The sequence below is a fragment of the Lynx canadensis genome, chromosome B3 (genome assembly GCF_007474595.2).
Source record: "Lynx canadensis isolate LIC74 chromosome B3, mLynCan4.pri.v2, whole genome shotgun sequence".
Taxonomy (NCBI): domain Eukaryota; kingdom Metazoa; phylum Chordata; class Mammalia; order Carnivora; family Felidae; genus Lynx; species Lynx canadensis.
The window spans coordinates 118699423-118719955 of NC_044308.2; the positions used below are offsets into that span (position 1 = coordinate 118699423).

A 20533-nucleotide genomic window follows, 5' to 3' on the forward strand; every position below is an offset into this window, starting at 1 on the left:
ACCAATTAAGGAAACAAAAGTTCAAAGAAAAGAGCATCAGAGGCAGGGTCAAGGAGATCCACTGGTTGCAACTTAGAGGCAGAAAGTCTAAAGTAAACACCTCATTAGGCAACTGTTTCTAACTCATCTGGAACCTGTTTCTTTGTTCTGTTCCCAGGTGATGCTAAAACGATGTGATCGGTTATGAAAACTCTGTACCCCGGCTGTTCGGGGCCGCACTCTTATCAAGAGTGTTGGTCCCGATCGGTCGGCCTTGCCTCTCATTGTAATAAACTTTGTTGTGACTGTCACTGGTGCCCGTAGCATTCTGTTTCAGGAGTCGTGTGGATGCAATAATTAGGACTGTTTCTCCACTGATCATCTGAATTATAATCGCCTGGGATGCTTTATAAAACTCCAGGTTCTCCCAACTACTAGTATCTTTCCCAATCTCAGCGGTCTTGGTACGTCTATTTCCACACTCACTGCGCTGGATTGCATAATAATGAACTCTTATTTTGGCAGATACTTCCTTCCAATTAGACACTAGTGGATTTTCACAAACTCTAGCTGACTTCATACAGCGGCTTAGCGTGTCCAAGCGTCCAATCTGAATACCGCAAAGTTTCCAATTGCAATTGCTTCCCCTGGAGGTGGAGGGACTCCCGGCCGGACACGTGACTCTGGGGAGACGGCCTCGCTGTTCCGCAATAATCAGGATGGCGGCTACGGTGACGCTGGAGCCCGCGGGCCGCTGCGCGTGGGACGAGCCCGTGCGCATCACCGTGCGTGGCCTCTCCCCGGGACAGCCTGTCACGCTGCGCACGTCCCTGCGCGACGAGAAGGGCGCGCTCTTCCGGGCCCACGCGCGGTATCAAGCGGACGCCGGCGGCCTCCTGGACCTGGCGCGCACGCCCGCCCTGGGCGGCAGCTTCACGGGGCTCGAGCCCATGGGGCTGCTCTGGGCCCTGGAGCCCGAGAAGCCCTTGGTGCGGCTGGTGAAGTGGGACGTGCAGACGCCCTTCGCGGTGGAGCTGGAGGTGCTCGAGGGCCACGAGCCCGACGCCGGGCGGCTCCTGGGCCGGGCGGTGCTGGAGCGCGACTTCCTGCGGCCGGGCATGCGGCGGGTGCCCGTGCGCGCGGGCCGGGTGCGCGGCACGCTCTTCCTGCCGCCTGGTGAGTGCCTTGCGTCCCAGGCTGTTCTAAAGAATTGGTAACAGAGACCCACATTTCCTAAACTACCGCCACACTCCAGAGCTTGCCATACATTCTGGATGGAAATTTTTCCTCTTTAAATTTCATGCCACTTCCTGTATGCTAAAAAGTGGTTTCTGTCTTTGGGGCTCTCCACTGCCCAGGGCGATGAGCGATCTTATCCATGCCCATTTCTCAGATGGGAAAACAGGCTGCTCGGTGGCTGGCGGGCATGGCCGGGCCAGGGTCACAGGGCAGGTGGGAGCAGCGCGGGGATCAGGCAGGGCAGACCACGTCACCCCGGGCACCCACCACCCTTCCACACAAATAACCTTTATGTTGGACGAATGCCACTGAGCTGTATGCTAAAAAGTGCATTCAACATACTCACAAAGTGCATTTCTTTTAAGTGCCAGCCACGCAGCTGTATTTCAAATACCAGTGTTAGGTAATGAGTTATGCTGCTGTGCAAGAGTGATCTTTGCCTCTTCTCACGTCGAACTTTCCCCGTAATCCTAAAAAAAACAAACTGATTGTCCTCTTCCCCCATCATAAACAGTCTGTCGGTGATTCTCAATCTGGGTTGATTAACCCCTACTCCTGGAGACATTTTTGTTGTCACAACCAAAAGGTGGGGGAGGAGATTATTGGCATCCAGTGGGTAGAGGCCAGAGATGCTGCCAAACATGCAGAATGCACAGGACAGTCCACACAACAAAGAAATATCTTACTCAAAATGTCTGTAGTGCTAAGTAAAAACAAGGTGCTTACTAGGTTAAAGGGGCCCAGAAACAAGACCCCCTACCCCACCTTTTACAACCAAATTCCAGACTGAAACCCCTCCTGTATAGAAATGCTGGAGTTGCCATATCTCAGAGAATCCCTAAACCGAATTCTGTCATTCTGCAAAACAGGAGGCTCTGCTTTATTCTTACAGCTCGTCAGCAATTCACAACCTTAGCCAGTGGCTGCACAGTCAACTGAAATCCTGTGGTTGGAATTGGATCTTATACATCTCTGTATGTCCAGATTCCTAGAGGCTTGGCCAGGGATATAGTAGGAACTCAATAAATCATACTGACTGAATCAGTAAGAATCCCCCCACCCACCCAAAAACAAACCAAACAAACAAACAAAAACCTTTTACCACCCATATTGGCACCTGATATTTCAGTCAAGTCAATCTTGTGTTAACTATTTCAATGTCTACTTTGTGGCCCATTTAAAATTTGTTTTCTGTCTCAAGACTTTTGTAAATAACGTAGAAGGGTTCAGTCATTTAACAAATATGTATTAAGCCAATGACTATGCTACATAGTGGGATGCGATAGCTAGCGAAGTCAGACATGGTCCTCACTGTACTTACAGCCTAATAAAGGACCCAGGTAACTATACTTGCATCTATAAGCTTGATAAGTGCTATGATAAGGGAAATACAGGCCCAGGGTGCTGATGGAGACATAAAAGGGTTTCTGACTCAACTCAGCCTTGGGGGAGATCTGGGAAGTCTTCTGGGAAGGGAGATCTAAACTTTGATTTGAAAGCTGAAGGTCAACCAGGTGATAAAAAGTGGAGAGTGAAGAATAGCATATACCATTTTCAGGGGCCAAAGAGAACAGAGCATATTTAGGGATAGTGTTCTTTAAGGTTGGAGCAGAGAATGCAAGGAGGTGGGGAGTATATCAATACCCCTTATATATGTAGAGCATTGTACAGTTCTTCAAGCATTCTCAAGTAGATTTTTTTTTTTGAGGAAGATTTTGTGGAAAATGTACATCTCATCATATGCTACTTGTAATTTGAAATATGTATTTCATTTTTGAAAATTAGGTGAAAAATTCTGGAGAAAATAAAGCATTTTGTTCCCCCCTTCCTTCTCCCTGAAGGTTACTAAAAAGGAAAAAAAAAAAAAAAAGGCAACATTTTAAAAAGGGTCCTTTTTTCCACTTGCTCCTCCACTCCCAGCCTTCCTTGCTTGAGAAACTTGTCTTCACTGACTGCCAAAATCTGAAACTCCAGAATGTCTCTGGAGAGTCTAAAGCTCCTTATGATCTGTGGTGTTTTCCAGGTGCAGGACCCTTCCCTGGGATCATCGATCTGTTTGGGAGTGGTGGTGGCCTTTGTGAATACAGGGCCAGCCTCCTGGCTGGACATGGTTTTGCTGTGCTTGCTTTGGCTTATTTCAAATTTGAAGACCTCCCTGGATATTTGGATGATGTGCACCTGGAGTACTTTGAAGAAGCTATAGACTTCATGCTGCAGCATCCAAAGGTGAGTTCTGGTGTTTGCTTGAATGCAGGGGAGAGAGGGTAGAGCCAACACAGGACTGGATCTCAAAACCCTACCAGGACACTGGGGGCTAGAAATATGTCATGAGACACAAAAGTTCCTTCCAAAGTTATTAGGATTATTATTTCACTTCCACCCATCTCTCTCCAATCCCTAAGACTTAACTGTTTATTTTCCTTTAATAAGGAACTGTTTATTTTCCTGTTTTTTAAATTTTTTTAAATGTTTTATTTATTTTTGAGACAGAGAGAGACAGAGCATGAGCAGGGGAGGTCAGAGAGAGGGAGACACAGAATCCGAAGCAGGCTCCAGGCTCTGAGCTGTCAGCACAGAGCCCGACGTGGGGCTTGAACTCATGAACTGTGAGATCATGACCTGAGCTGAAGTTGGACGCTTAACCAACTGAGCCACCCAGGTGCCCCTATTTTCCTTTAATTCTTGACCATAATTCAAAGAGTTGTACTAAGACATTACTAACCTTAAATTCTGCTTCTCCATCTACCCCCAAGTGGCCTTATAATGCTGAATAAGGCAACTGCTTTCTCTGGGATTCAGTTTTTCTCATTTATAAGATTAATGTAGGGGTACCTGGGTGGCTTAGTCAGTTGAGTGTCCAACTCTTGATTTCAGCTCAGGTCATGATCCCAGGGTTATGAGATCAAGCCCCATGTCGGGCTCTGCACTGAGCATGGAGCATGCTTGGGGTTCTCCCTCTTTCTCTCCTTTTGCCTCCGTCCCCTGTTCATGCTCTCTCTCTCTCTCTTGCTCTCAAATAAAATAATAATTTAATTTAATTTAATTTAATTTAATTTGATTTAATTTAATTTAAAAGAAAGATTAATGTAGGGGCACCTGTGTGGCTCAGTCGGTTGAGCGTCCAACTTCGGCTCAGGTCATGATCTCACAGTTCGTGAGTTTGAGCCCTGCGTCAGGCTCTGTGCTGACAACTCAGAGCCTGGAGCCTGCTTCAGATTCTGTGTCTCCCTCTTTCTCTCTGCCCCTTGCCCGCTCACACTCTGTCTCTCTCTTTCCCTCAAAAATAAATAAACATTAAAAAAAATTTTTAAAAAAGAGGAAAAAGTTTGACTCTTAAGAGACATTTTTAGGACAGTCGGTGACATTTGAATAGGGACTGTGCTGGATGCTATTAAGGAATCATTAATTTTGTTAAATGTGATAATGCTATTATGTTTTTATAGAAAAAGTTCTTATCTAAGACTGTAAAAAATAATCAAAACATTTTAGTGTGATTAAAAGTGGAATACATGCTCTGCAACTATCTAGATTTAAAGAAACCCAAATATTCTAATGTTAAGTAATAAATGTTAAAAAATGTTCTACAAGGTCTGTAGGGTGATCTAAATCTGTCAGAATTCAGGGACTGGTCTGTTAGCAGAGCTGCTAGAACCTCAATGGCCTTGAACTGTGATTATTGGTTTATTAGGGGAGATAAGGCCCCAGGGGAAAAAGAAGAAACCAATATATCCTATCAGTTCTGCCCTTAGACCTGGGCAAGAGGGGCTTCTGTCCTGGACAGAAGCCTTAGGTGGCCACACTCCCTGCCCACAGGGTGAGGAGTCCAAGGGACCCAGGGAATGTATCCACCTGGAACCCATGTGCCTTACATACACACACACACACACACACACACACACACACACACACAAACACCCCATACCCTTGTGATCTGGAATACCAGAATTCTTTGCCAAATAGCACTGATCCTGCTTCCAGGCCCTATGTCTTTTCTCAGGGTCTGTCAATGTGAATACGCCTAGGCCTTAAATATGGAGACCGGGGTGTCCATATACATGTGTGAGAGGCCCCTCAAGGTACATGATGGAGCCAGGGATGGGAAGAGAAGGAATGGGGGCCAGGGACCAAGGACTGGGGCTAGCTCTCCCCCATGCCACATTCCAGTACAGAACTTCAAGGAGTTCCAAGATTTCAAATTTGAGCCTGACGTTATAAACTGTTATGAAGGTATATTTATCAAGGTGGGTCTATCAGCATAGACCCGTTGTGGGGTTCAAACTCACGGACCGTGAGATCATGACCTGAGCTGAAATAGGACGCTCAACCGACTGAGCCACCCAGGCTCCCCAAGAAAATAATATATTTTAATAGTTTGTTTGTTTAATAGCTTTTACATGTTTAAGTATGGGGTACATGGGTCTCTGTGTCTACTCTTGACCCAGTTGCCACAAATATTAGTGGAAGGCCTGTGTACTAGGAAGTCAATTGATTTGCTTATTAGAAAACACACTTGAGGGGCGCCTGGGTGGCACAGTCGGTTAAGCGTCCGACTTCAGCCAGGTCACGATCTCGCGGTCCGTGAATTCGAGCCCCGCCTCGGGCTCTGAGCTGATGGCTCAGAGCCTGGAGCCCGTTTCCGATTCTGTGTCTCCCTCTCTCTCTGCCCCTCCCCCGTTCATGCTCTGTCTCTCTCTGTCCCAAAAATAAATAAACGTTGAAAAAAAAAATTAAAAAAAAAAAAAGAAAACACACTTGAGCTTTGTGGATTGTTGCATAAAAAAAAGAAAGCAAATGACATTTAAGAAAGCTAGCTAGAGAATATAAAATCACTGTTTATGTCCTCCATTTACAAATTCTAGGCTTGTTCTCTTTTTCAGGTGAAAGGCCCTGGTGTTGGGCTTCTTGGCTTCTCCAAAGGAGGTGACCTGTGTCTCTCAATGGCCTCTTTCTTGAAGGGCATCACAGCCACTGTACTTATTAATTCCTGTGTGGCCAACGCAATATCTCCTCTGCATTACAAGGATATGTTTATTCCCAGTCTTGGCAGTGACCCAGGGAAACTTGTAGTTACTGAGTCAGGGGTTTTAATTTTTTTGGATGTTTGGGATAATCCACTGGAGGAACTCAACTATCAAAGTATTATTCCATTGGAAAGAGCCCAGGGGCCTTTTCTGTTTCTTGTTGGCTTGGATGATCATAACTGGAACAGTGAATTCTATGCTCGTATAGCCTCTGAACGGTTACAAGCCCATGGGAAAGACAGACCCCAGATAATCTACTACCCAGGAACTGGTCACTGTATTGAACCACCTTATTTTCCTCTTTGTAGAGCTTCTGTGCATACAGTGTTAGGCCAAGCAATACTCCATGGAGGTGAGCCAAAGGCACAGTCAAGGGCACAGGTAGATGCCTGGCAGGAAATTCAAACTTTCTTCCATAAACATCTCAATGGTAAAAAATCTGTGCCGTCCAGCAAAATGTGACATTGTAATCATAGACCAGATACTATGAATAAAAATCTAATTCATACAACATGTATTGGGTTTTCCAGAGCACATAGGAAACTTTTTTTTTAAGTTTGTTTATTTTGAGGGGCTTTGGGTGGCTCAGGTTGGTTAAGCGTCCAACTTCTACTCAGGTCATGATCTTTTGGTTCGTGGGTTCAAGCCCAGTGTCAGGCTCTGTGTTGACAGCTCAGAGTCTGGAGCCTGCTTCAGATTCTGTGTCTCCCTCTCCCTTTCTCTCTCTCTGTCCCTTCGCTGCTCACATTCTGTCTCTCAAAAATAAATAAATATTTAAAAAAATTTTTTGATAAAGTTTATTTATTTTGAGAGAGAGAGCGCATGAGCACGGGAGGGGCATAGAGCGAATCCCAAGCAGGCTCCACACTGTCGATGTGGAACCCGAAGTGGGGCTTGAACTCACAAACCATGAGATCATGACCTGAGCCGAAGTCCGACACTTAACCAGGTGCCCCTATGCACATTCATTTTAAATGGTCTTTGGACACTGGAAGATAAAAGCTTGTGGAAGCCATTCTGTTTTTTCAGGTGGTATGTGCAGTGATGCACAAAATCCAATATTCTTGGCCACTATAACGTTGGATTTTGTAGACAGAAGTAAAAATTCCTTGAATTCTTTTTCTTTTTTTTTAAGTTTTTTCTTTATATATATATATATACATTAAGTATCTTCTTAATATAATTAAGTAATTATAATTACTATAATTAAGTAATATATAATTAAGTATATAATTAAGTAGTTAAGTAATTAAGTAATCTCTTAATATATATATATTATTATTATTATTATTATTATTAAGTAATCTCTATGCCCAGGGGCGCCTGGGTGGCTCAGTTGGTTAAGTGTCCAACTTCGGCTCAGGTCATTGTCTCACAGTTTGTGAGTTTGAGCCCCGCATCGGGCTCTGTGCTGACAGCTCAGAGCCTGGAGCCTGCTTTGAATTCTGTGTCTCCCTCTCTCTCTGCTCTTCCCCTGCTCATGCTCTCTCTCTCCTTCAAAAATAATTAAAATATTAAAAAAAAAAGTAATCTCTATGCCCAATGTGGGCCTTGAACTCACAGGCCCAAGATCAAAAGTCGCATGCTCTATAGACTGAGGCAGCCAGGTGTCCCACTTGGGTTGTTTTTCTAAAGCTGGAGATCTTCAAAGATAGAGGGACTTTAACAAGTACTTTTCAAAGAACACACGGTTATTGTATGGCTCTAAAGCAGAAATTCTTGGTCCAGTGGCCATTTAGTTTCAGTGGCAAATATTTTTGAAGCCATAATAGGACACATGACAGTTATGATCTTAAAAAAAAAATTTTTTTAACGCTTATTTATTTTTGAGACAGAGAGAGACAGTGTGAGTGGGGAAGGGGTAGAGAGAGAGGGAGATGGAGACACAGAATCCAAAGCAGGCTCTAGGTTCTGAACTGTCAGCACAAAGCATGACGTGGAGCTCAAATTCACCAACTGTGCCCTGAGCCAATATATTATATTATATATATATAATATATATATAACCACAAGGTATACAATATAATATACATTATATTGTATATTATATATTATATAATATGTTATTTTTAATACAAATATTAATATTTATATATTATATAAATATATAATATACAATGTATAATATAATTATATAAAATATTAATATATATAATATATATATTCCTTGACACAGCAGTTTAATGGAATGTTTTCACCTGGATTAATTCACCTCATTTTACACGTGTTTTAATTAAGATAGAATTCTACAGTGGAAAACATTTTAAATTATATCAATACATTTTTCATCGTAAAAGATTCGAGTAATACAGATAAAATTCAACCCTCTTAACTCATTACCCAATTCCAGGCTTTTCTTAGGGCTAATTACAGTTATTAACTTGAAGCATACATTTCCAGGGGCACCTGGGTGGCTCAGTCCGTTAAGCCTCTGACACTTGATTTCTGCTCATATCAAGATCTCACAGTTCATGAGTTCAAGCACCTCCATCAGGCTCTGCACGAAGAGTGCAGAGCCTGATTGGGATTCTCTCTCTCCCTCTCTCTCTGCCTCACCACCACTCTCTCTCCAAATTAAATTAAAAAAAAAAAGTATACCCTTACAGAACCATATTATTTGCATGTACATACATATATTTGTATTAATGGAAAAATATGATTTTGTGAATTAAGCACCTTTTTATTGGGGAAAAAAAAGTCATGTAAGTTTTTCTGCACATAAAAACATATGTTTTTATTACTTGTGCCAGGCCACAAGACAATAGGGATGGATCATTTCCATAGTGTGTAAATCTGTACTGCCTCATCTAAAACGTTTAAACTTTAATTTTGGCAGTCTTTCTTAATCCCCGCAAAAATAATTTCAGGGAAGGAAAGGAGTCTATTACACGGAGCCTCCTTCAGCAAGGTTTAGGGAATTGTGACCCCAGGTGGCCAGAGAGGGATTTTAAAAAAAGAACGACGAGGATTTTCTGTCAAAAGACCTTTAACTTTTCCTTCTCGCCAAGTCCAGCGTAGGCTGGGGGTGAGCTCCTGCCTCTTTTAGGCGGTCTTACTAAAAGGACCCCAATACCGTGACCGACCCCGGGGCCTCCTAAGTTGCCCCTTCTTGCAGCCTTTTGCTGAGTAGCGCGGGAAGAACCAGCTCGGGTTCTCTGGTCCGCTCAGCCACCTCTGGCCCCACTGGGCCCCGCCCCCGGCCCCGCCCCTCTTGCCCTGCTTCAGCCGCCCGGCCCCGCCCCATTCGGACAGGCCCCGGCCTGCCCTGCGTGGCCCCGCGGAGAGAGCTGACTCCCTCCCACACGAACCCGGCCGCGTGTGTTTGGCCTGAGTCAAAGCCGCGAAGATCCGGAGCCATGTGGAGGACTGTCCATGCCGTGCTCCGGACCCCCGGAACCCCACTCCTGCTCCGGAGGTCAAGGTCCACATCTGCCCTTCTCGCCCAGAAGTCTGCGACCTTGACCGTCACCCCCAAGACTGGGCTGGCCGACGAGCTCCTGGATATTAAAGTGGAGGGCTTAGGTCCCAGGGAGCGGGTGACCCTTCGGGCGTCGGCCGTCAGCTACCGAGGCCGCCTCTTCCGATCGGTGGCCCACTACGAGGCGGACGGCCGCGGGGGGTTGGACCTGGCCAGGGACCGGGCTCTGGGCGGCGACTTCACGGGCGTGGAGCCCATGGGGCTCCTGTGGAGCCTCACGCCGGTCGGCTCGGAGGATCCCTGCTTCAGCCAGATGCCGAGAGGCGTGATGAAAACCCCCCTCAAAGTGGAGGTGACCGTCCACCACGCGCCGCAGCAGCAGGCCGTACCGCTGGGCCCGGCGCTGGCCTCTGCCCAGGTGCAGCGCTGGTTTTCCAGCCCGGAGCTGAGCCGCGCTCGCCTGCAAGCCGGCCGCCTGCGGGGCGTCTTCTTGCTGCCCCCAGGTGCGTGAGGTCTTTTCCGCAGAGGGCTTTGCATGGATTTAGGAAAAATGATTTATGAAAGCCGGCTTGCTTTGCTAGCTAACTTATCATCTAAAAAACAGAGCGAGCGCCTCAATTATTTTGTCGCCTAGACACCAGGTGGGACAGTCACTTTGCTAAATGGTGACTGGGATTTAAATGCAATTTGCTTGGGAACCTCTTTTCTGCAGGCTGCCCACCCTTCAGACTCCCAGTGCTGCAGCTGCTATTACTTGTGACTAAGCATATTCTAGTAAGCATAACATTGTTGTAAAGTTTCTCCCATAAGTTATTTGTTTACCTGTCTAGTAGGCAGAGCTTTGTGTTAACTTTTTTAGTTATCATTTCTTGTAAAAATGACGAGAATAGTGGATACAAATCTATCTGTCACTGGTATCTGCTCAAACCCAACATAACTGAAGCCCTATTACATATATTGTTCACTTTTTAAATTCTGGTTTCACGTTAGGATACTGATGACTTTGTTGTTGTATTTTCTGACATACTCTAATTCCTTAGAGATCTTCATCATGATGAGGACACTTCTGTTGCTCATTTCATAGATCAAAGAACAATTTATTTTATAAATGAGTAAGCCGAGGCCTAAAGTGTTTTAACCAAATCACACAGCTAGATGGTGCTAAAATCAGGGTGCAGTCAAATTCTTTGAGCTCCAAACTCAGACCTCCACAGTAACATGGGCTGAGGAGAGAATGAGTGAAATAGGTTGGTGTTTTGTTTTGTTTTGTTTTGTTTTGTTTTGTTTTGTTTTGTTTTGTTTTTGTTTTAAAGCCCAGTCTGGCTTATCTTCTGCTCTCAAATCTCAGGGTTCTTAGGAACAACTAAGAGTCTTTCAAATGAGAGATTTAAAACATTTTCAGGAACACCTGCGTGGCTCAGTTCAGTTAAGCGTCTGGTTCTTGATTTCCTCTCAGGTCATGATCTCACAGCTGGCCAGTTGGAGCCCCACATCTGGCTCTCAGCCTCTCAGTGAAGAGCCTGCTTAGGATTCTCTCCTCTCTCTGCCCCTCCCCTGTGCATACACACACACACACACACACACACACACACACACACTCTCTCTCTCTCTCTCTCTCTCTCTCTCTCTCTCTCCCTCTCTCTCAAAATGAATAAATAAACATTAAAAAAACACATTTTCATAGTTGAGGGTGTGGAGGGGTTTTTTAAGATCCTATAAGGTCCTAGCAAATTTACATCCTGAGGATCAAATTTCTCAATTGAAACAAAATAAACAAATTCTCAGTTATTTTAATGTGATAATCAGGTTAGTATCTTGAAGGCTGTGGTTGGAAAAATCTATTGCTGGAATAATTTGAGGAACTGTATGTTGTCTTTTTCATGGCTTGCTTAGGGATTTTGGAAGTAATCTTGAATCCAGAAATGCATGAAATTTATCTAATTTTAAAAAGAGCAGATCAAGATATGCTGAGATATCCAAATGTTAAGAAAACCACCATCTAAAAATCACTATCTTAATATGTATACTCTAGCTTTCACTTTGGTGGCCAGATATCCCTTAACTTATTTCTAGATTTGAAAATTTAGGAACAGCTTCTGGCACTGGAATTTTAGATTTCTTGTTTAGTTTATATTCTAATGTTCTTGCCTCTTATTTTGTTCTTATAAATTTATCTAGCGCTTTTAGTTGGAATAACACAAAAGAATGTATCTGAGAAATACTAGGAGTCAATTGGCTGAGAAATTCTTCTCTTGGAACGTTGAATGAATAACATAAGCTACAATAGGAATGTTGAAAGAGAAATAACAGATCAACATTAGAAGGAAAATAGTTTGACATTTTGCTCCCTTTCCACTGCCAGGGAGCAAGAATTTACTGTCCCCTTCAAGGTCCTTCTAGTTTCTAGCTGGATTAATAATCAAATTGACAGGAGACAGATTAACAGGAGAACATCAAATTTAATTCTGTATGTATGGGAAATCCATACAGACGTGGAAATTCCAAAGACAGGCAAAATGAGGTATATATGTCGTCATCCTGAACTAAGGAGAAAAGGTTAGGGGTCTAAGACTTTGAAGGGAAGGAATGCATTTCATAGGGCAATAAAATGAACAGGTGTTTGGAAAGTTGATTTTTGCCCTGCCATACAGTGGCCACTCAGATAAAATTTATCTCTGGCAATAACCCTCATTCTGGGAAAGACCCCCAATTGAGATTTTTCCATGTAGTTAAGGGAGGAGCAAAATCATTCCTCTGAGCTCACAGGATCTCAGTTGCCTTCAGCTCAAAATAATCCACATGCCCAAGTAGCATATTCTAAGTGGAACTCCCCTGATCCCCTTCAAACTCAAAATAATCTTTATACTAAATTGGTCCATCTAGGGGCAGCCTGCCCTTGGCCCCTATACTACACATATTGTTCATTTTATATTACACCATCATTAGACCTTTAAAATAGCATAGGCTTTGTTAGGGATTTAGGTAACTCTGTATCTGAAGCTCATTGAGAACTCAAACAGCCCTTTAAAGTTGGATTTTTTAAAAGTTTATTTATTTATTTTGAGAGGGAGAGAGAGAATCTCAACCTGTTGGCACAGAGGGCATGATCTCATGAACTGTAAAATCATGACCTGAGCCAATATCAAGAGTCAGACGCTTAAACGACTGAGCCACCCAGGTGCCCCAAGTTGCCTTTTTTTTTTTAATGTTTATTTATTTATTCTTTTGAGACAGCTTGAGCGGGGGAGGAGCAGAGAGAGAGAGGGACAGAGGATCTGAAGCAGGCTCAGTGCTGACAGTGGAGAGCCAGATACAGGGCTCAACCTCATGAACCGTGAGATCATGACCTGAGCCGAAGACCCGTGGATTTCCTTTTTTTTTTTAATTAATTTAATTATTTTAATTTACATCCAAATTAGTTAGCATGTAGTGCAACAATGATTTCCGGAGTAGATTCCTTAATGCCCCTTACCCATTTAGCCCATCCCCCCTCCTACAACCTCTCTAGCAACCCTCTGTTTGTTCTCCATATTTAAGAGTCTCTTCTGTTTTGTCCCTCTCCCTGTTTTTATATTATTTTTGCTTCCCTTCCCTTATGTTCATCCATTCTGTGTCCTAAAGTCCTCATATGAGTGAAGTTATATGACATTTGTCTTTCTCTGACTGACCAATCTCACTTAGCCTAATACCCTCCAGTTCCATCTACATAGTTGCAAATGACAAGATTTCATTCTTTTTGATTGCCGAGTAATATTCCATTGTATACATATACTACATCTTCTTTATCCATTCATCTATCGATGGACATTTGGACTTTTCCCATACTTTGGCTATTGTTGATATTGCTGCTATAAACATGGGGGTGCATGTGTCCCTTTGAAACAGTATAACTGTATCCCTTGGATAAATACCTAGTAGTGCAATTGCTGGGTCATAGGGTAGTTCTATTTTTAGTTTTTTGAGGAACCTCCATCCTGTTTTCCAGAGTGGCTGCACCAGTTTGCATTCCCACCAGCAGTGCAAAAGAGATCCTCTTTCTCTGCATCCTCACCAACACCTATTGTTGCCTGAGTTGCTAATGTTAGTTATTCTGACAGGTATAAGGTGGTATCTCATTGTGGTTTTGATTTGTATTTCCCTGATAATGAGTGATGAGCATTTTTTCATGTATCAGTTGGCCATCTGGATGTCTTCTTTGGAGAAGTGTCTATTCATGTCTTTTGCCCATTTCTTCACTGGATTATTTGTTTTTTGGGTGTTGAGTTTGAGAAGTTCTTTATAGATTTTGAATAATAACCCTTTATCTGATATGTCGTTTGCAAATATCTTCTCCCTTCTGTCAGTTGCCTTTTAGTTTTGCTGATTGCTGTGCAGAAGCTTTTTATTTTGATGAGGTCCCGATAGTTCATTTTTGCTTTTGTTTCCCTTGCATCTGGAGTCGTGTTAGTAAGAAGTTGCTGCAGCCAAGATCAAAGAGGTTTTTGCTTTCACCTCGAGGATTTTGATGGCGTGCTGTCTTACCTTTAGGTCTTTCATCCATTTTGAGTTTATTTTTGTGTATGGTGTCAGAAAGTGGTCCAGGTTCATTCTTCTGCATGTCACTGTCCAGTTTTCCCAGAACCACTTGCTGAAGAGACTGTCTTTATTCCATTGGATATTCTTTCCTGCTTTGCCAAAGATTAGTTGGTCGGATTTCTTTTTAATGAGGTATTATAGTTTCATAACTCAAAGACTGCCAGAATTATTTGTTTAGATTAATCAGGACTTACAGTTCAAACCAAAACATTTTCCATATCTTTTTTTGCAAATTTTCATATTTTTTTCGCCATTTTCCAGTGATATCTCACAGGGAAAAATATAAAAACATTTTTACATTTATTCAAAATAGCCAAAACAAGTATCTATTTCAACCACAAGAATAAAACTATTTCAGCCAAAACAGATGTTTTCTTTTCAAGGCAAATAGGTGAATGTTTTATTTCTTTTTTAAAGTTTATTTATTTATTTTGAGAGAGAGAGAGAAGAGAGAGCTCAGAAGAGGCAGAGAGAATCTCAAGCAGGTTCCACACTGCCAGCACAGAATGCGACATGGGGCTCGAACCACAAACTGAGATCATAACCTAAGCCGAAACCAAGAGTCAGACACCCAACTGACTGAGCCACCCAGGCACCCCTAGGTGAATGTTTCAAAACAGAAAAAAAATTAAAATGTTTTTGAAGTTAAAAAATAAAAACATTTTTAAAGAAAAAATATAAATTGTGCAATTAGAATTTGATTTAGAAAATGTTAACTGGGTATCATGGTCCATTAAATGTCCTGTTGTCTAATCCCAGATTAATCTTCTTTCCTGGTTTATAGGAGATGGTCCTTTTCCTGGTTTGATTGATATGTTTGGTGATGGAGGATTAAATGAATCTCGAGCTAGTCTCCTGGCTTGTCGAGGTTTTGCTACTCTGGCTTTGCCATTTTTTGGCTATGAAGATCTACCTCCAATCATGAAAGACTTAAATTTAGATTACTTTGAAGAGGCAGCTAAATTTGTGCAAAGTCACCCAAAGGTGAGTGGGATTGTAGAGAGAAATGCGTTTAAAATGAACTCCTTAGGGCCAGGAGAGAGTGAAAAGAAGGTGGTACTAATGGGTTGGAAAATATCTATAACAAATACCTGTTGAATGAATTCGTGAATGGATAAATAAATACATAAGCTATCTGATGAATACCTATATGCTTTTTCTTTATTGAGTGCTTTGCGACTTCATTAACAATCATACTTTCTCTCTTTCTCTCTCTCCCTCCCTCTCTCCTTCCCTCCTTGTTTGTCTTCTTTTTCTTCAATGTCTAGGTTAAAGGTCCAAACATTGGAGTGATTGGTTCTGGCAAAGGGGCAGAGTTGGCATTTTCCATGGCTAGCTTTCTCCCAAATATAGCTGCAGTTGTGAGCATCAACGGCTGTGTCTCTAACACAGCTACTGCCCTTACATGTGGTAGATCAATCCTGCCAGGACTGCCTTTTAACCTAGACAAAATCTCTGCCATGGATTCAGGGGCTTATGATGTTAAAGAAGCGCTGGAGGACCCCTTGGATCCAGCCTACCGGGAAAGTCGTATCCCCCTTGAAAAAGCCAGTGCCCATTTCCTTTTTATAGTCGGAGAGGATGACAGGCATTGGAAGAGTTCTGTTTACGCTGACATAGCTGTGAAGCATCTCACAGAGCATGGGAAGACAAATTTTACTCTCTTAAGCTATCCTAACGCCGGCCACAGAATAGATCCCCCTTACAGCCCTTTTTTCTCTGTATACCTTGATCCCGTGTTGGGAGTGCCTGTTTTGGGAGGTGGGCAGCTAAAAGCTCATGCTGTCGCTCAGATTGAGTCTTGGAAGAAGATCTTGGAATTTTTGCACTTGCATCTAGGGTAAAGTCTAACAAACTAAGTTTAGAATATGTGCAGAACCATTTAAGGGATTGATTGAATATTTTTGACAAATGACTGAAATCTAGATCTCTCATGGGCATCTGCAAGCTTTTATTTTATTTTATTTTTTATTTTTTTAAATTTTTTTTTCAACGTTTATTTATTTTTGCGACAGAGAGAGACAGAGCATGAACGGGGGAGGGGCAGAGAGAGAGGGAGACACAGAATCAGAAACAGGCTCCAGGCTCTGAGCCATCAGCCCAGAGCCCGACTCGGGGCTCGAACTCACGGACCTCGAGATTGTGACCTGGCTGAAGTCGGACGCTTAACCGACTGCGCCACCCAGGCGCCCCGGCAAGCTTTTAAAAGAAGTAAAAATACTTGCTTCAAGTTCATCAGAGCCTGTAACTTTGGTGACTATCCATGTTTCTCCATGTTTGGTTGGTTTGAGCTTCAACTCAAGGTAACTGCTAAGTGAAAACCAGTTTTTAATCTGCCATTTACCCAGCCTTCTCACTTACCCTCCCTGTCACCCCTACTTCCAAAGTTTTTTTTTTTTTAAAAACTGGCATATGATAATTAGTTTGCTATTATCTGTCCCAGAGGTTATAAAACTGCTTTATTTTTTAAATTTTTTTTCAACGTTTTTTATTTATTTTTGGGACAGAGAGAGACAGAGCATGAACGGGGGAGGGGCAGAGAGAGAGGGAGACACAGAATCGGAAACAGGCTCCAGGCTCTGAGCCATCAGCCCAGAGCCTGACACGGGGCTCGAACTCACGGACCGCGAGATCGTGACCTGGCTGAAGTCAGACGCTTAACCGACTGTGCCACCCAGGCGCCCCAATATAAAACTGTTTTAAACAGGGGTGAATACATGAATATAGGCCCCAGGTTTTATGGTGAGCAACGACTGGGTTATGATAACTTTCTCATAAGAGAATAAGATGCTGGACTGAATTCTAACACGATGACCCAGAGGCTGATTTGTGGTAGACTGAAGTCAGAATCCTTTCTGTTGTTAGTCAGGTCTTGATTTTTTTTTTTTTTTTTTTCTAATTGCCACCTGTTCAAGGATCTTTAAAGAAACTTAGAGAGGCACCTGGGTGGCTCAGCCAGTTAAGTGTCTGATGCTTGATTTTGGGTCAGGTCATGATCCCATGGTTTGTGAGTTTGAGCCTGGAATTGTGCTCCATGCTGACAGCGCTGAGCCTGCTTGAGATTCTCTCTCTTTCTCCCTCTCTCTCTGCTCCTTCCCTGCTCACACTTGTGTGCGCTCGCTCTCTCTCTCTCTCTCTCTCTCTCTCTCTCTCTCAAAATAAAAAACTTAAAAAAAAAAGAGAGAAAAGAAAGTTAGAAATCCAAAAATACTTACTTGCTTTAAAACTGCCAAGCAATTACTAAGAAGCACTGAATCTTTTTTTTTTTTTTTAACATTTATTTATTTTTTGGGAGAGTGCAAGCAGGGGAGGGGCAGAGAGAGGGGGACAGGGGATCTGAAGCAGGTTCTGCACTGACAGGCTGACAGCAGTGAGCCCAATGTGGGGCTCGAACTCACGAAAACAGGAGATCATGACCTGAGCTGAAGTCAGACCTCAACCGACTGAGCCACAAAGGTGCCCTGACATACTAGTTCTTTATAATTCCCTTATCTCTGTACTTTAAAAAACTTTTCTTAACACTTTGTTTCAAAAATATATTTAAAAATAGGCACATTCCAGTTCTCCTCCCAAGTTGATAATTGACACAAGTAGACAATGTAATTATCTGAGGGAAACAGAGTTCATCCCTTCTACTTTCCGCCACCTTCACCAAAAATGTAATTACAATTTGTGGATAAGCCTTAATTTATTAAAATAATTTTAATGCAAGTTCTGAGCTTTGATCTTAAACTTTAAAAATATGTGTGGAATTAGAAGATATTAAAATTCTGGCCTTCTCATAATTTAGTTAATTTTTTTCTTCTACATAATTGGAGAGAAAGATTATGGTATTAATTATTAGCGTTTGATTTTGGTTGACCAGTAGATCTTGCAGTCAGAACTATATTTTGGGCTCTTTTTGGCAGAGGATGAGGTATTGTCACCCTAATTTGCAGTAGTAACACTATCTAAAAAAATGTTTTTAAGTTTATTTATTTATTGTGAGAGAGACAGAAAGTGCAAGTGGGGGAGGAACAGAGAGAGGAGGACAGACGATCCAAAGTGAGCTCTGCGCTAACAGCAGAGAGCCCAATCAATGTGGGGCTGGAACCCACGAAGTGAGATCATGACCTGAGCCAAAGTCTGATGCTCAACCGACTAAGCCACCCAGGCGCCCCCACTATTTAAATTGTTTTTTAAATGTTTGTTTATTTATTTTGAGACAGAGAAAGAGTGCTAATGGGGGAGGGGCAGAGGGAGAGAATCCCAAACAGGCTGTATGTAGTCAGCGTGGAACCTGATGTGGGGCTCAGTCTCAACTGTGAGATCATGACCTGAGCAAAAATCAAGAGTTGGATGCTTAACCGACTGAGCCACCCAGGTGCCCCTATTTTAAAAATTAAAAAAAAAAATTAATACAAGTTTCAAATTATTAACATCAACAAGAAAGCATATGTCATACTTTATATATATGTGTGTGTGTTTATATGTATTACTTCCAGATTTTGGGGTTATTCATGTAAGATTTTTAAAAGATTGTTTTCTAAGTTTGATTTATTTAAGTAATCTCTACCACCCAACATGGCCTCAAACTCACGACCCTGAGATCAAAAGTTGCATGCTTTTCCTACTGAACCAGCTAGACATCCCTAAATGATGTTTTTTAAAAAACAGACCAAAAACATAGGGGAGAAATTGGCTTTTTACCAAATAAGTATAATGAGAATAATAATCTGGGAAGTGGACTATTGAAAATTGCTACATTGCTCATTCTAATTTGAGCTGATAAACTTTTTGACTATATAAATAACCTAAATAATTAATGAATCTCTCAGGCTTTAAGTTTTTTTTTTTTTTTTTCCAATGTTTATTTATTTTTTGGGGACAGAGAGAGACAGAGCATGAACAGGGGAGGGGCAGAGAGAGAGGGAGACACAGAATCGGAAACAGGCTCCAGGCTCTGAGCCGTCAGCCCAGAGCCCGACGCGGGGCTCGAACTCACGGACCGCGAGATCGTGACCTGGCTGAAGTCGGACGCTTAACCGACTGCGCCACCCAGGCGCCCCATCTCAGGCTTTAAGTTTTTTTAAAAAAATTTTATTTTAGGGTATACAACTTTTAGCTATTTTGCTCAATCTCTAATCAGCTGTTAAACATGATGATTTTTCTTTTATTCAACCCACATTCTTGTTTAGAACATTAAAGTTTCCTTAACATTTGGTTTGCTATCATTTCACACTATTTTACTGTTCCTTTTCAATGGGTCTGGTGATTTCTGAATTTGGGGAAACTGTTTCAATAATATTTTTAATCTTTCTCTTATCTTTCTCCTAGGCCTGCAGCAACAAGTAGATCCAAAGCCATAGTTTCTGGTGAACAGCTTTTGGGATCTATTTTGCCATTTTGCAGGATTTAAGAGAACAAAGAAAGGATCCAAAGTATATAATTCTTCATTCTTTTCCTGTGTGAATGTTTTTTTTAAATTTTTATTTTATTTTTAATTTTTTTTTAACATTTATTTATTTTGAGACAGAGAGAGACAGAGCATGAATGGGGGAGGGGCAGAGAGAGAGGGAGACACAGAATCGGAAGCAGGCTCCAGGCTCTGAGCCATCAGCTCAGAGCCCGACGCGGGGCTCGAACTCACGGACCGCGAGATCGTGACCTGAGCTGAAGTCGGACCCTCAACCGACTGAGCCACCCAGGCGCCCCTGTGTGAATGTTTTTAACCTTTGAGAATCTGAAACTCAAAATGTACTTGATGGGAAATGTAGCATGATATTATAAATTAATTTTCAGAGACCAGTAAATTTTTGCTTATATATTGGTAAATAGTTTATATAGAGGTAAATAAAACATATTCATGGTCAAAGTTTACTCCTCCAATGACAAGGAGGAAGTAAAAGTAACATTCTGAGCAAGTATGAAGATAAAATTAATTTGCTAATGATATTTCACAATTAATGCAATGCCTTATGATGTAATCTACAGTTTTGAGTAAGAGGCATACTCTGTTATGAGATCTGTTTGAGGATTAGATTCCCCTTTCAACCCCATCAACAAAACTGGCAAAGATTTTGGCAGCCAAGAAAAATTCTAGTTTGGAGACATGTAGAGGTGTGGAGATCTCAAACAAACAAAAACAAAACAACACTACAAGAAAAAAGGCTGCATATGTTATAAATATTCATTTTAATTTTCTTTAATACACATTTTACTTTTTCCTGTTTTTAAATAACTATGGTTAAATTACCTTTTTCAAAATGAAATTTTTTATTTCAAAATTTAAAATAGCCACATTATAGAATGACCAGAAAAT

The 20533-nt window shown here is 42.1% G+C and overlaps 2 protein-coding genes across 2 annotated transcripts; both read left to right on the forward strand.

The window, feature by feature from the left end:
* Positions 1-299: 299 nt before the first annotated feature.
* ACOT6 (acyl-CoA thioesterase 6) lies at positions 300-6752 on the forward strand. Its single transcript, XM_030319519.1, has 3 exons — positions 300-1155; positions 3242-3444; positions 6096-6752. The coding sequence occupies exons 1-3, from the start codon at positions 699-701 to the stop codon at positions 6699-6701; spliced, it is 1266 nt and encodes a 421-aa protein (XP_030175379.1). The 5' UTR covers positions 300-698; the 3' UTR covers positions 6702-6752.
* A 2039-nt stretch (positions 6753-8791) lies between these two features.
* Positions 8792-16219, forward strand: LOC115516658 (acyl-coenzyme A thioesterase 1-like). Its single transcript, XM_030319520.1, has 3 exons — positions 8792-10160; positions 15017-15216; positions 15501-16219. The coding sequence occupies exons 1-3, from the start codon at positions 9596-9598 to the stop codon at positions 16074-16076; spliced, it is 1341 nt and encodes a 446-aa protein (XP_030175380.1). The 5' UTR covers positions 8792-9595; the 3' UTR covers positions 16077-16219.
* The last annotated feature ends 4314 nt before the right edge of the window (positions 16220-20533 follow it).